Source organism: Nomascus leucogenys, chromosome 21 (genome assembly GCF_006542625.1).
Source record: "Nomascus leucogenys isolate Asia chromosome 21, Asia_NLE_v1, whole genome shotgun sequence".
NCBI lineage: Eukaryota > Metazoa > Chordata > Mammalia > Primates > Hylobatidae > Nomascus > Nomascus leucogenys.
Window position 1 is genome coordinate 5,719,819 of NC_044401.1, and position 13,727 is coordinate 5,733,545.

A 13,727-nucleotide genomic window follows, 5' to 3' on the forward strand; every position below is an offset into this window, starting at 1 on the left:
TCACTAGTATCTTTACAAAATGGGGAAATTTGGACACAAAGACAGGCATAAAGGGAAGATGTGAAGAGGCACAGTTAAAAGCCACCCATAAGCCAAAGGGACAGGCCTGCAACAGATGTCTCCCTTGAGGGCTGGAGCTATTGGTCTTGACCAGAGCCTTAGGCTTCATCTGTGTTTTCTTTATCAGGGTCGTTGGTGTAAAACTGAGAGGAGAGGAAAAAGATGAAATGTAAGACCCTAGCATGTCCAACCAACTAATGAGAAGGTAGAACAGAAACACAGAGCCATTGGACCTTGATTACTCTCATGATTTATTAATATTCAGGTTGAAAAAGGAGCCTTAGAGCCGCAAGTTTACGCTAATTGGCACATTTGCTTTATTTATTTATTTTTAAAACAAACTGGGTTTTTTGAATTGTTTCCTTTTTGTTCATTCCATCACATTGAAAAGGAGGAAAACAAAAATGATTTTGAATTCACTCAATATTTTGGACTCCTCAGATGAACGGAACATTGTACACACACTTGGAACAGAGAGAGAGATAGAGAGGAAAGTGGACTCCCACAGGGCCACACGCACCAGATCAAATAACTTGGATACAGTGCAAGAATTTCCCAAAATGATTGAATCATCATTACCAAAAACTCGCCATAACAACACCGAGAAACAAAAAAATGTTTAAGCCACACTGTTTGACTTGGGATCTTTCCTGCTTTTTTTTTTTTTTTTTTTAAATGTTTGCCACACAGAGAGAAAGAGGGCTAGTGGGTGGGAAAGGACAGACTCACAGACGTGAGCAGGACAGGAGGGGACTTCAGAGTGGAGCTGAGAAGAGGGTAGGGAGAGACAGGCTCAGGAGAGGGGAGGGTGGGGATGTGGAAAGCCATTTCTTAGAGTTCAGGCATGTTCTTGGTCAGCCTCAGGTTCCTCTTCTTTACCCTCGTCCTGCCGGGCACTTTCCTTAGGTTTGGTTTCATCTACAGCTTCTGAGAAAGAAAACAAGATAGGATGGGGGGAAAAGGAGAGAGTTAGTATTTTGTCTTATCTGCTCATACAATGGCGCAATGCATTTCTTCTTTTTATGTCATTTCATAAGAGCATTAAGATTAAAAGAGATTATTAATATCCCAGTTAATATAAGTTCCAAGTTCAGAAGAATTTACCTCAAGGAAGCTGTTCAGTGGCACCTATGGAAGAACTCAGGAGCAAAGGTATGTGAGTGACAAGGAGACCACTTAACAGAAGTTACTGTGGTCTTTAATCTCTCAGCCTTACAATCAAGGTATCCACATACAGGATCTTCACATAGGGAATCAACGACAATCTTGTATTGCTGTTCTATTAGTGTCAGAAGAATTGTGACAGATAATTTATGTGGACCATCGAGCATCCATTCCAAGTTTCTTACCACTCATTTCCAGTATTGGAAAGTGAAGTAGTTGAATTTTCAGCTCCTGTGGGACAGTGCTAGTCAATTATATAGAGATAGAAGTCCCTAGAGAGGGCAGAGTTGGGTTTTGCCCTTCACATTCTCCTATTCCTGATCACTTGGACATCAAACAATACATGGCACTGTAGCAGCTGCCTTGTGACCATGAAGACAAAAACTATACACTAAGGATGGTGGAGCAAAAAGAAAAAATCATCACTGAGTGACTGTACCACTCCTAGATATCTTTCCCTCAGAAACAAGTCACTAGCCTCTTTAAAGCATTGTAATATAATAGTTTTCAGTTTCTTGCAGCCAAGCACATTCCAACTGAATACATTTATCCATAGGGATAGTACTGCTTTGCTTAACAGGGAGGATATCATGTCTTTTTGAAGGAAAATTTTTCCTTTGTTTCCCAACAGAACTCAGTCAACTGATTTTATGCTATCTGATAGTTTACTAATATGCTAGCTTGTGGAAAAAGAATTCATTTTCTCTGAAACAATATGTGTTGCCAAACAATCAACTCCCTGTGTCAGTGTCCTCCAAGACCACCCCTAGGTTTAGTGATTTGCTAGGAGGCCTCATGGGACTCAGCATGCAGTCTGCTTCAGAACTAAAATTTATTGCAGTGAAAGAACACAAAGCAAAATAAGCAAAGGAGAAAATAAGCAAAGCAGAAAGTTGCACATGGGCAAAGTTTGGAGGAAACCAAACAAGTTTCTAAGAGTCTTCTCCCCATGGAGTCACCCAGGATGTGCTTAATTCTTTCAGCAATAAATTACCGTAACACACGGAAGATGTCATCTATTAGGGAAGTTTAACTGAGTTTGCATTGGTAATTGGTCAGGTAGGCACCCTCCCCTACCTGTACCTGTACAAGCAGGTACAAAATTCAGACTCCCAGAAGAAAAATAGATGTTCAGCATAAACCACATTGTTTGTACTATGATTTTAGGCACCTGGAACCACTCTTACTATTATTATTATTATTATTATACTTTAAGTTTTAGGGTACATGTGCACAACGTGCAGGTTTGTTACATATGTATACATGTTCCATGTTGGTGTGCTGCACCCATTAACTCGTCATTTACATTAGGTATATCTCCTAATGCTATCCCTCCCCCTCCCCCTCCCCCACAACAGTCCCCGGTGTGTGATGTTCCCCTTCCTGTGTCTATGTGTTCTCATTGTTCAATTCTCACCTACGAGTGAGAACATGCAGTGTTTGGTTTTTCGTCCTTGTGATAGTTTGCTGAGAATGATGGTTTCCAGCTTCATCAATGTCCCTACAAAGGACATGAACTCACAAAGGACATGAACTCATCCTTTTTTATGGCTGCATAGTATTCCATGGTGTATATGTGCCACATTTTCTTAATCCAGTCTATCATTGTTGGACATTTGGGTTTGTTCCAAGTCTTTGCTATTGTGAATAGTGCCGCAATAAACATACGTGTGCATGTGTCTTTATAGCAGCATGATTTATAGTCCTTTGGGTATATACCCAGTAATGGGATTGCTGGGTCAAATGGTATTTCTAGTTCTAGATCCCTGAGGAATCGCCACACTGACTTCCACAATGGTTGAACTAGTTTACAGTCCCACCAACAGTGTAAAAGTGTTCCTATTTCTCCACATCCTCTCCAGCACCTGTTGTTTCCTGACTTTTGAATGATGGCCATTCTAACTGGTGTGAGATGGTATCTCATTGTGGTTTTGATTTGCATTTCTCTGATGGCCAGTGAACACTCTTGTCAGTTAAGGAATGATGAGAATCTTCTCAAAATCCAAGATCCCAGATGCTAGCCAATGGTCAACTTTACAAACCAGCCTTTCTAAGGATAGCAGTCCCAGGCCTACTATATTAACTGTTTTTTTTTTCTCAATCCCTGATATTGATGATGCCTGTGTCTTAAAATGGATCTATTGTTATTGCTTGTCCTCCTTTTAACAACTACTAGGTGCTGATTATTCTTGGAAAGGTAAACTGGAGTCCACGGAATTTTGTTAGGCTAACAAATTTGTGTTTAATTAGAAGATAACAGACATAGTTTGAAAGCCCTTGAGCAAGGAATATAATACAGCTATGCTTTGAGGAGATTAAACTAGGCATACTAAACGAAATAGTTTTACTGTACGTAGATGTTGAGATTAGAGAAATGGGGTCATTAAGGAGACCATTAAAAGAGCTCATCAAAATATATGTCTCTTTTAAATCAGCCAGCTACATATTTACATTGAGATAAAGCTGAACATTTATAGCCACCATTATTCAACACATTTCTGGAATTTATTCTCTGAAACACCTATCAAAAAACGTTCTTTTAGAGCTCTTCAGTAGCAGAAATGCTTATTTTTTGAAAATAGATTAGGTTTTTTGAATCTAACTAGACTAGTCTGGTAAATAAAGTAAGCAGCTATGATGGGTAACTTTACCTTATAATACTCACTTTTGACCAAGGTTTTAAAGTCTGACTTATTTTATAGAGTTCATAACTCACTATAAGCTATTCATAAAATATAGTTATTCCAGTGATGCTACCTACTACTACTCATAATATTTTTTTAAGGCTATAGCTTTCCAAAGTGACTATTATTACCTCTTGAACAACAGTGCACCTATCTAAGTTTTGCATGAAACTAACTCAGTTCTGATCATTATAATACTCTATGCATCAGCAGCATTCCTCAGGAATTATAAAAATTTTGGTGTGCTAATTAATTATTTAATTTTCTACCAGAAGAAAGATTCCAGATTTATTTCAGTGAAGTCCTTCTAAAACAATCAGGAATTCTTTTGGAGAGCTTGCTTAGTTCCCTAACCCTGCGCAAACCTTTGGATATTACAAGTATGCCCAAGGTAGTTTACCATCCTTATCAGTTCCAAGAAGCAATGTTTTTAGTGCCCTTTTCAAACTGTGAAATAAACATAATATTGATTTACACAACCCAGAAACATATAGAAAGATAGTAGTCATAGGAGCAAGAGAAGACTTCAAATCTCTCCTTCCAAAATAAAGACATGGGAGCTATTATGTATGCTTAGAGGGAGATTAGGAAATGAGAGAAAAAAGGAAGTAGACTGAGAAAGGTGAGAATTGCATGTTTGTTGAATAAAGGGAACAAAACTCAAAAATGCAGAAACAGAAACCTGAACATTCAGATGGTTCTGAGATGCAGCTGCACTTTCTGTTCCCTTGTTGGAATACAATCAAGCTAAATCCTCCCAAATTCTCCCACTTTCTCTTGTCATCCATTGCCTGGTCCTAGGACAAAAGATGAAATTTGGCACAAATCTGTTTATTATGATGGGAAATTATGAAGCTTTATTAAAAGAGCTTCAATATATATTCATTTTCTCAAATGCTTCAAAGTATTTTAAATGTAAGTATTTATTAATTTATTTGTTCAATAAGTTGTTACTGGACACCTGCACTGTGCCAGGCATTCTTTTAGGTACTGAGAAAAAAAAAAAAAAGCAAAATCCTTGCTGTCCTTAAAGCCTTTTATAATATACCTTTAAAAGACAATAAAATTCAGGCTGGGTGCGGTGGCTCACACCTTTAATCCCAGCACTTTGGGAGGCTGATATGGGTGGATCACCTGAGGTCAGGAGTTTGGGACCAGCCTGGCCAAAATGGTGAAACCCCGTCTCTACTAAAAATATAAAAGTAGCTGGGCATAGTGGCACATGCCTATAATCCCAGCTACTAGGGAGGCTGGAGCAGGAGAATCGCTTGAACCTGGGAGGCAGATGTTGCAGTGAGCAGAGATCCTGCCATTGCACTCCAGCCTAGGGGACAAGAGCAAAACTCTGTCAAAAAAAAAAAGACAATAAAATGTATAATTATAGAATGTTAGAAATGAGTGGACCCTTTAAGATCATCCAGTCACTAAACCATAAACTCTTCAAGGGTAACAGCAGTACCCACTTCAGCTCAACCTTGAATCCCGTGTCCAGCACAGAACCTAATTCAGGAAAGACCTTCAGTAAATATTTGTTGAGTGAAGGAATGACTGGACAGCCTCATTTTACAGGTGATGACACTGAAGTCTAGGTGCATAAAGGAACTTTCCCTAAATCATATGACTTGCTTATGAGCAAGCCAGAGCTAAAACTCAGGTCTATTTGTTCAGGTTTTCTGATTATATCAGGTGGCCAAACTCATTTTACCAATTCAGCACTAGAAACTAAGTAGCTAGAGTCCACAGGGTTTTAGTGACCTATAAAATTTTAGAGATTAAAAAATTGTTGGCTCCAAAGTATAAAATAAAAACCATAAAATTAAAATTGATGAAGCTTGATTAGATGGCCACAAAAGGAAATGTTAGTTAGCTGGAACATATAAAACTCTCTCTCTCTCTCTCTTTCTCTCTCTCTCTCTCTCTATATATATATATATATGAGATTAAAGTAATTTTTTACTTGATATTATTGAATATTAAGCAAAATATTTGCTTTGTTTTAAGTGAAGGGATGACTAGTTGACAGCAAAAAAAGTGGGTCAAGTCAATAGATGCAGTGAAAGTTTTATAGGCCACCAAGAAATTATGGGGAGGAAAATAAAATATGGACAGAGGAAACAGTGTAAAGCAACAATCTTTTACAACTTCCAAAGTGAGATAAACTAAGAACTCATGATAACATTTTTTTAAAATTCTACATCCAAATAAAGGAACAATAGCCAGATGTGGACAATACACCTGCTCTAGCTAGCTCTACTTTTGGTAGGAGACTGCATATGAGTTTGGGAAAGGTTTTAATCTCTGACAAAGCAGAACTTATTATAAACAGAATCCAAGTTTTGTATAAATAGTTCCATTTAAGCCTGAATACCAGAGGGAATATTTTGATATTGCTAGCTTATTCTCCCACTGATGTCAACCCTAGATAAATCATTGCAGTGATAAATAATGTCGACTGTTTAGTTTATATCTACAGTTTCTTACCTGTTCTATTCAGCAGCTTAAAACAACTGCCTGGAAAGAATTATGGATTATGACTTCCCTGGTCCTTTGTATAAAGTATTTAGCTACAGTTAACATTTTCGAGCTCTTACTATGTGCTCAGAACAGTGTGAAGTGTGCCTGTATCATTGCATTTAATTCTCACATCTACCTTAATCACCCCATTTCACAGCCAAGGAAACTGAGACACAGGGAGACTGAATGGTTTACCTAAGGCCACAATGTAAATTCCAGCGTAGGACAGAGTTATCTCAGCAGCTTTTACTCTAGTTGCTTTCCCTGGTTTTACCTTTGCCCAAAAAGAATGGGTGAGTTCAGAGTGATAACTAAAGCAGGGAGTCCAGTCCACAGCTATGTAGGCCTGAAGCTTACAACGTTTAAAAATTGTACCATTAAAAGCAGCTAAAAATGAAGGGAAGAATCCTGATTAGTCTTCTGTAATATAAAATCTGGTCTTGGCACTTTCCAGCACTAATTGTATTATTTGTAAATGCTAGAGATGAGTTAATATGTAATCTTTAGTATTTTGTGCAAAATCTTTGATCATCATGGTGAGTGTCAAAGACAAATGAATGGCTGAGGCCAGCTGGTCACTCCAATTACCATGATCCAATTAGAGTAAATAGTCACATTCCTCATCTAGCGGATCAACCTCCCTCTGAGACAGTTATTACTTAGGAACAGGCTATAGAGGCTAGAAGATTGAAGTGTGATTTTCAACACCAAGTGACATAGAACAAGTGAGTAGAAGCAATGACCTGGAGCTGGCAAATGAGGAAAGCCTTGAAGTGCTAGTGTGACGGCTGAAATCCAGCAAGGTGAAGCGTAGAATATGCTTGTTCTTTTTCAGTTTGCCTCTGAATAGTACTTTCACTTGTATTAAACATTAAAACTTAATATTAGTACTGTTCATTTGTTTAAGACATTACAGGAAAAACGAAAATGAGTCACAGTATTATGGACTAAATGTCTGTGTTCCTTCAAAATTCATATGTTGAAATTCTAACCCCCTAAGGTGATGGTCTTAGGAGTAGGAATCTTTGGGAGGTGGTTAAATCATGAGGGCAGAGGACTCATGACTGGGATTAGTGTCTTCATGAAAGAGACAACAGAGATCTAGCTAGTCTCTTCCACCATGTGAGGACACAGCAAGGTACGGAGAAAGCTGGCCCTTACCAGAATTTGTCTGTTGTTTATAAGCCACCTAGTTTATGGTGTTTTATTATAGCAGCCAAAGACACTCGGGCTGTGTGTGTGTGTGTGTGTGCACACGCACGTGCATGTATCTGTGTAGTGACCATTGAATGAATTTCCTAAGACTATTACTATTATCTACCTAGTGATGGCTTCTCCCCAAATCCATCTTTACGAGGGCAAAATCAATCCCCCAAATCCAGTTCTATTATAAAACAGAATGTGTCTAAAACAAAAACAATAAACAAAAACCGATGATATGTTTTAGTTTTAAATTTAGTTTTTAAATTTAGTAGTTTAGGCTTTTTTTCCTTTTAGGGGAAAAAAGTTTTTTCAAGACACAAATTTTTCAAATGGAACATGGTCATATTTTCAGGAGTAAATAACCTTATTTATATGAGAGGCTTAAGCTAGAGGCTCAAAAACTTGATTAAATTATTTAATGAAGTTGATTAAATACTCTCGCTGTGCCAAGATTTAGTCTCAAAAATTATATTCAGTCATTTGGACAGATAATGTCAGAATCTGATAGAAAGCTGTAATCTGCCCATGCCAGGGCATTTTAGCCTTGACAAAAACATTGCTCTTCCAAGCCCAAAGACAGCTTAGAGATTACCACCACGTTCACTGGTAGCCTCCGTGAATTTTGTCATTTCTGTGTTAACTTAAAAAGAGAAAGTGTGGCCGGGCGCGGTGGCTCAAGCCTGTAATCCCAGCACTTTGGGAGGCCGAGGCGGGCGGATCACGAGGTCAGGAGATCGAGACCATCTTGGCTAACACGTCTCTATTAAAAATACAAAAAATTAGCTGGGCGTGGTGGCGGGCGCCTGTAGTCCCAGCTACTCGGGAGGCTGAGGCAGGAGAATGGCGTGAACCCGGGAGGCGGAGCTTGCAGTGAGCCGAGATCGCGCCACTGCACTCCAGCCTGGGCGACAGAGCGAGACTCCGTCTCAAAAAAAAAAAAAAAAAAAAAAAAAAAAAAAAAAAAAAGAGAAAGTTAACATCATAGAAAGTAAATTCATACATTCTTGATGCATGATAGCTCAAGGATCCTTCAAAAGGGAAGAAAGAAAATGTCTTCGTTCATTCATTTATTCATCCAGTGAAAGAAATTGAGTCTTACTATGTCCACACACTGTTCCACGAACTGCAAATATAGCAGTGGTGACACAGCAATGAAAACACAAAGCAAAAACCTCTAAGTTCTTGGAATTTATATGCTAGCAAATTACTGTAATAATGTGTTGTTTGTTGGAGAAAGAATGGTAAAGGAAAGAATAGCTAGATAAGAAGCACTCAGCCCTAAGGATCATAATTCGTCCTGGGTCACTTCTCTTGGATTTGCAAAGCTGACTAACTTGAATGAATCTCAGAAGTTTTGAAAAAGGAAAAACCATAGTAGATTCCATATTCTTGATCCACAACCACAATTCCTAAGAAAGATCAAAACCACACTAAGACAGCAATAAAGATCTAAGTTATCTCTGCATGTATTTACAACAATGTAATGGTAGCCTTAAAGGATTCAGGGGATTAGGTGGACAATTTCACAGTGGTCCTTGAAAGATGTATGCCAAACTTGCTCTCTGATTCTTGCTAAAATAGAGTTTGGAAGCAGTTCTTGCCTTTATGCATTCCATTCGTTTCCTCGAAAGGATGAGAATAGCAAGGTCGATGCATTCTGTTGGTGAGCAAATGCCAGGAGCATATGCAGCAGCGGCTGCTTGTGCGCTCAGCCAGGCAGCCTGGTTGCAATGCTGCTGGAGGGATGGCGATGTTCCCAGCTGCCATTGCCTATGCTGAGCTCTAATGGCCCTGTTTTCTGGCTCCAGTCCAGGCCCCTCCACAGCCCTACATTACTGAAATTAGGTTGAGTGGATTTCTGAGTAAAACATTACCTCTTGGGACCTGCCCAGCTCTCCCCAGCCTTGTCAACATTGATTAAATAGAAGCTGCTGTCATCCTGGGGCCATGCCCACAATTACTCTACCAATCACCAATGGGCTGTGTGTTTGCTTCCTCTCTTGTTATTTTCATCTTTCTTGAATATTAAGCATCATCACCTCAAAAGCTCAAAGGAAAGTAATAATAATAATTAAAAAAATCTTTGGCAGCTAACTCACATATGGCCCTTTTGTTGCTCACACAGTCTTTTTCTTTAGCTGTATACCAGATGTCCATCTGGAGCCTGGATCATGGCTTTCAGTGGTCACTGTGATCCATATTTTGCTCATTTCATTACTATGTTTCACATTTTAAGTTTCTTTCAAAACACTAAGCCAGTATATTTCATTTTGATGTGAGGAGAATTATGCAAATAACACCTCTGCCCCCATTTCTTCCTTACTTTCCAAGCACTTGAAAGAGAGAATAACCTTTTTGCTAATAACACTATATACTTACGGATTTCAAAGAGTAACCAAGAAGAAAAATCAGAGGCAGCATGATGGGGTCCCAGTGATATCTGCAATATGCCATCTACATGTCTACTTTTTCCCTCAAGTTTAGGCCTAAGACCAGGCTGATTCCTATTCTAGCCTAAACTTTGCCACTAACTAATCATATGACCTCAGAGAAGATGCTTTTCCTTTCTTTGTCTCAGTTTCCTAATTTACACATAATGTGAATAATAATGCCTGCCCTGCCTTATCGTAGGTTGTTTGGAGTTTGAAGAGAGGTATTTGAAAGTGCTTTATAAAATCTAAAGTGCAGAATGTAGTTTGTCGAGATTTTAATCCAATTTATGGGGTTTGAGGTTTGCTGAATTTTAATCCAAACTTCAGGAAATGAAGGATTTGGGAAACTCACTCAACCTAATTCTAGCTGCCCAAGTTTAATAGTCTCAAGAGGAAAAAAGCAATTCTTCCACTACCCCCCAAAAAGCTTCTTTCCCAGACAGATGATTAAGAGACCTTCTTCTCTAGAATGTTTCTGTAAAGTCTGACTCTGATGAGAAAACAAAGATATGAGTGACTAATTAATTAGAGAGCACTACTCAGAAAATAAAGATATGAGTGACTATTAATTAAAGATGGCTACTCTTATAAAATTAGGACAGAATATAATATTTCTAGTCTACAGAACAAAAGACAGTGTTTTTTTCTTAACGGAGAAAAAAAACCAGAGATTTCTTTTTTTAAATTAAAACTAAAGCCAAAGAAGGTGCAAGTTGACTAGCCTTGAAAACTTCTTAAAACATTATTTATAAAGAATGTCTACCAAATCATCAAAAATTAGTGTTCTCTCTTCTTCTCCAACTAGAAATATGCAGAAACATCAATAATTATAATTTACATGGCTTGCCTACTTGCCTTCAATAATTTTTGGAATAAGATGAAGTAAATATATTAAGTTAAATGATGTTAACTTTATTTCTTACCATTATTACAATGAATAAGTCAACTTCTAAAGGTTAAAATTTAAAACAAGAAATTGAGGGTATTCTCACTTTAGTATAACAGTCAAATAAAATCACTCCCTCATCCCTGCTCCCAGCTAAATTACATGCTGAGCTGGCAGTGGAATCTGTAGGTCTATTGAGGCATTGCTTCAGTTTGTTTGGGGGTTGGAGGGAAGAGGTAGAATGCAGAGTCAGCCTAAAGATAAACACTGATGGCTCCGATGGCACTGAGAAATTATGAGAAATGCCATGTTGAGAATAGAAAAGTAATGTGATAGTGAGTGTTGTTAACTAATAGTGATGATTAGAAACATTTCATCCTAGGAATTTTTGTTTTCCTCCTTTCTGTAGGGGTGTGTGTGTGTGTGTGTGTGTGTATTTAGAACTTAAAAATCTCATGTGTGCCCAAACTTTATCATGGACTTCTAAAGACCTGAGTTTCCGGAGCTCTGTTCTCTCAGCATTTTCAAATTCTTGTGAGCTTGCCATAAATTGACTGCAAGTGGTCATTATCACAGTTGCAGTGCTGGCTCATAGCACTTTGCCTTCAAATAATTTCCTGAATTCTTTTTGAAATAAGGACTATTCTATTCTCCCAGGGGAATTCCAAATACATGCGCGTGCGTGCACACACACACACACACACACGCAAATAACTGTGAAGAATTTATAGCTTTATTTAAGAACTTTGATATATGGTATAACCACAGAACTCTAAAGCTTGAAGTAACGTAAGAGATACTTTAACACCCAATTTTTTGATAAGAAAATTGAAGCTATAAGAGATTAGGTAATTTCTCTATGGTCATAAAATTGAAAAAGGCAGCACTGAAATCCAGGACTCCTGACTGATAGCCCAGTACTCTTTCCTTTATGTTATATTTTTCTAGGAGACTGGTGCAGATGACATTCAAAACCCAAAAACATGCTTTATCTTTATGCCTTGGCAGGCTGGATTCGCTGAGACAATGAAGCTGATAGTTTGGTTTAATTATCTTACCAAACATAAAAATGGAAAAGAAGGAAAAAAGTAGGCTATGTTCTTAAATAATTTGAGTGGACAAAAATCATAAAATCTAGGTTTCACTTTGGGAGGGTTCATTTTCAACAGAATTTTATTATTAACTATTTTTTTTACCCAGTTTTCACTGTGAAGGGACATTAAATAATGAAATTTTTTTGCTATGAACTCTAACCATGGACACAAGCAAGAGGTTGAAGAGCTAATTGGTCTCAATAAAAACAGTTTATATATCCCAAAAATTTGGTTCAAAACAATTTTTAATGGATTTCTCAGAGATTTGAACTAAACCAAGTTATAAAAGAAAGACTGGAATAAGCAGAACCATGTCACTGATATTCAACTATATAAGTGCTTTTTTATACTGATCAATGAATCAGAAAAAGATTTTGTTATTCTCCCTCTTTAAAAACTCCACAAATCAGTTTTAATCAGGTTTAAAATAAACAAATATGTTTTAAATATTTGAGTTAAAATATCTAAATTATCTCCAAACAAAATTTGATTTTAACACTTATTTCACTCAGTTCAAACTTCTCAATTTTCACAGTAAAAACTAGGTCAAGGTATAGCCTATGATATCTACAGACAAAAAAAAGAGTAGGTGAATAATTTTTCCAGGCTGACTTAGAATGTGATTTCCTAGAAAGAAAACTTTTGGGAAACTTTTATTTTATATGGTAACCATAAGTTATCTACATTGCTTGGCACATTATAGTGAATCAGCACTTTAAATTGTAGTTCTCAAACCATACACATGAATCCGTGGGTGCTACAGTGAACTCACAGGGTTGCCAATATATATTTTTAAATTTGGGAGAAACTATCTGTTGGATACTGTGCTATATACTATTATTAAGCTCCTTGAACCTAACTGTCTAATAAGCAGAGGTTTAGGGGTGCCATGAAAAAGTTATCGAGCCATAAACTGAAAAAGCTTGAAAACAGCTGTTTAAAATTAACATTAAAATCAATTGCGCATGTGTATACATATATATGTTCATGTATACTTGCAAAATGCAGTAAAAATTGAGAATGCCATTTGAGACTTTAAACTGCTATAAAGGACAGTTACAATATAACTGATTATCCAGTAATAACCTTTTTTCATATTAGCATTTTAAAAAGCTACTTAGTCAATGTTTGTACATCACCTTGAAAATGAAAAAGTGCTTTATGATTTGGTTCATTAGCATATATTCTTTGACACAGGCCTTAGAGTGAAATAAGCAAATTTATGTTATTGTTTTAGAACATGATCAATTTACCAACCTTTAATTCTAGGAAGTCAATGTTAATTGTATGTGTTTAACACTCTGAAAAGAAGTTTACAAGAAACACATCAGTAATTTCAATTCTACATCTCCCCATTTCACTCCACAGGATCCCAGTTGAGAAGAATCCCAGCTAGGTGAAAACCTGAGCTGGGATTTCAGCCTCCAGCCTTCACAAACTCAATTGCCTAAGAGGCCAGGCAAACAACATTAATGTGAAAATCTGGCCAAGGGTAAAATTGGCAGTGGGGTCTGTGGGGAACTGGAGAGTGCAGGTTTTGCCTAAAGTCATTTAAAAATGCTAAAGAACTCTGGCTGCAAAAGCAAGAGGAGGCAGGGTGTCTGGAGTAAGACATGTAAATTTGTGGACTCTGACTTAAAATGAAAGAGGTTCCCATTAATCAAAACTAATCAAAATAAAAGGCAGTCTC

General features: G+C 37.4%; 1 protein-coding gene across 2 annotated transcripts in view; it reads right to left on the reverse strand.

The window, feature by feature from the left end:
* Positions 1-294: 294 nt before the first annotated feature.
* Positions 295-13,727, reverse strand: part of GAP43 (growth associated protein 43) — a 99,620-nt gene continuing 86,187 nt past the window's right edge. For both annotated transcript variants that reach the window (XM_003261838.4, XM_003261839.4), the window contains one exon: positions 295-987. In XM_003261838.4, coding sequence (XP_003261886.1) covers positions 899-987 — 89 coding nt within the window. In that variant the 3' untranslated portion in view covers positions 295-898. The remainder of the gene's footprint in view (positions 988-13,727) is intronic.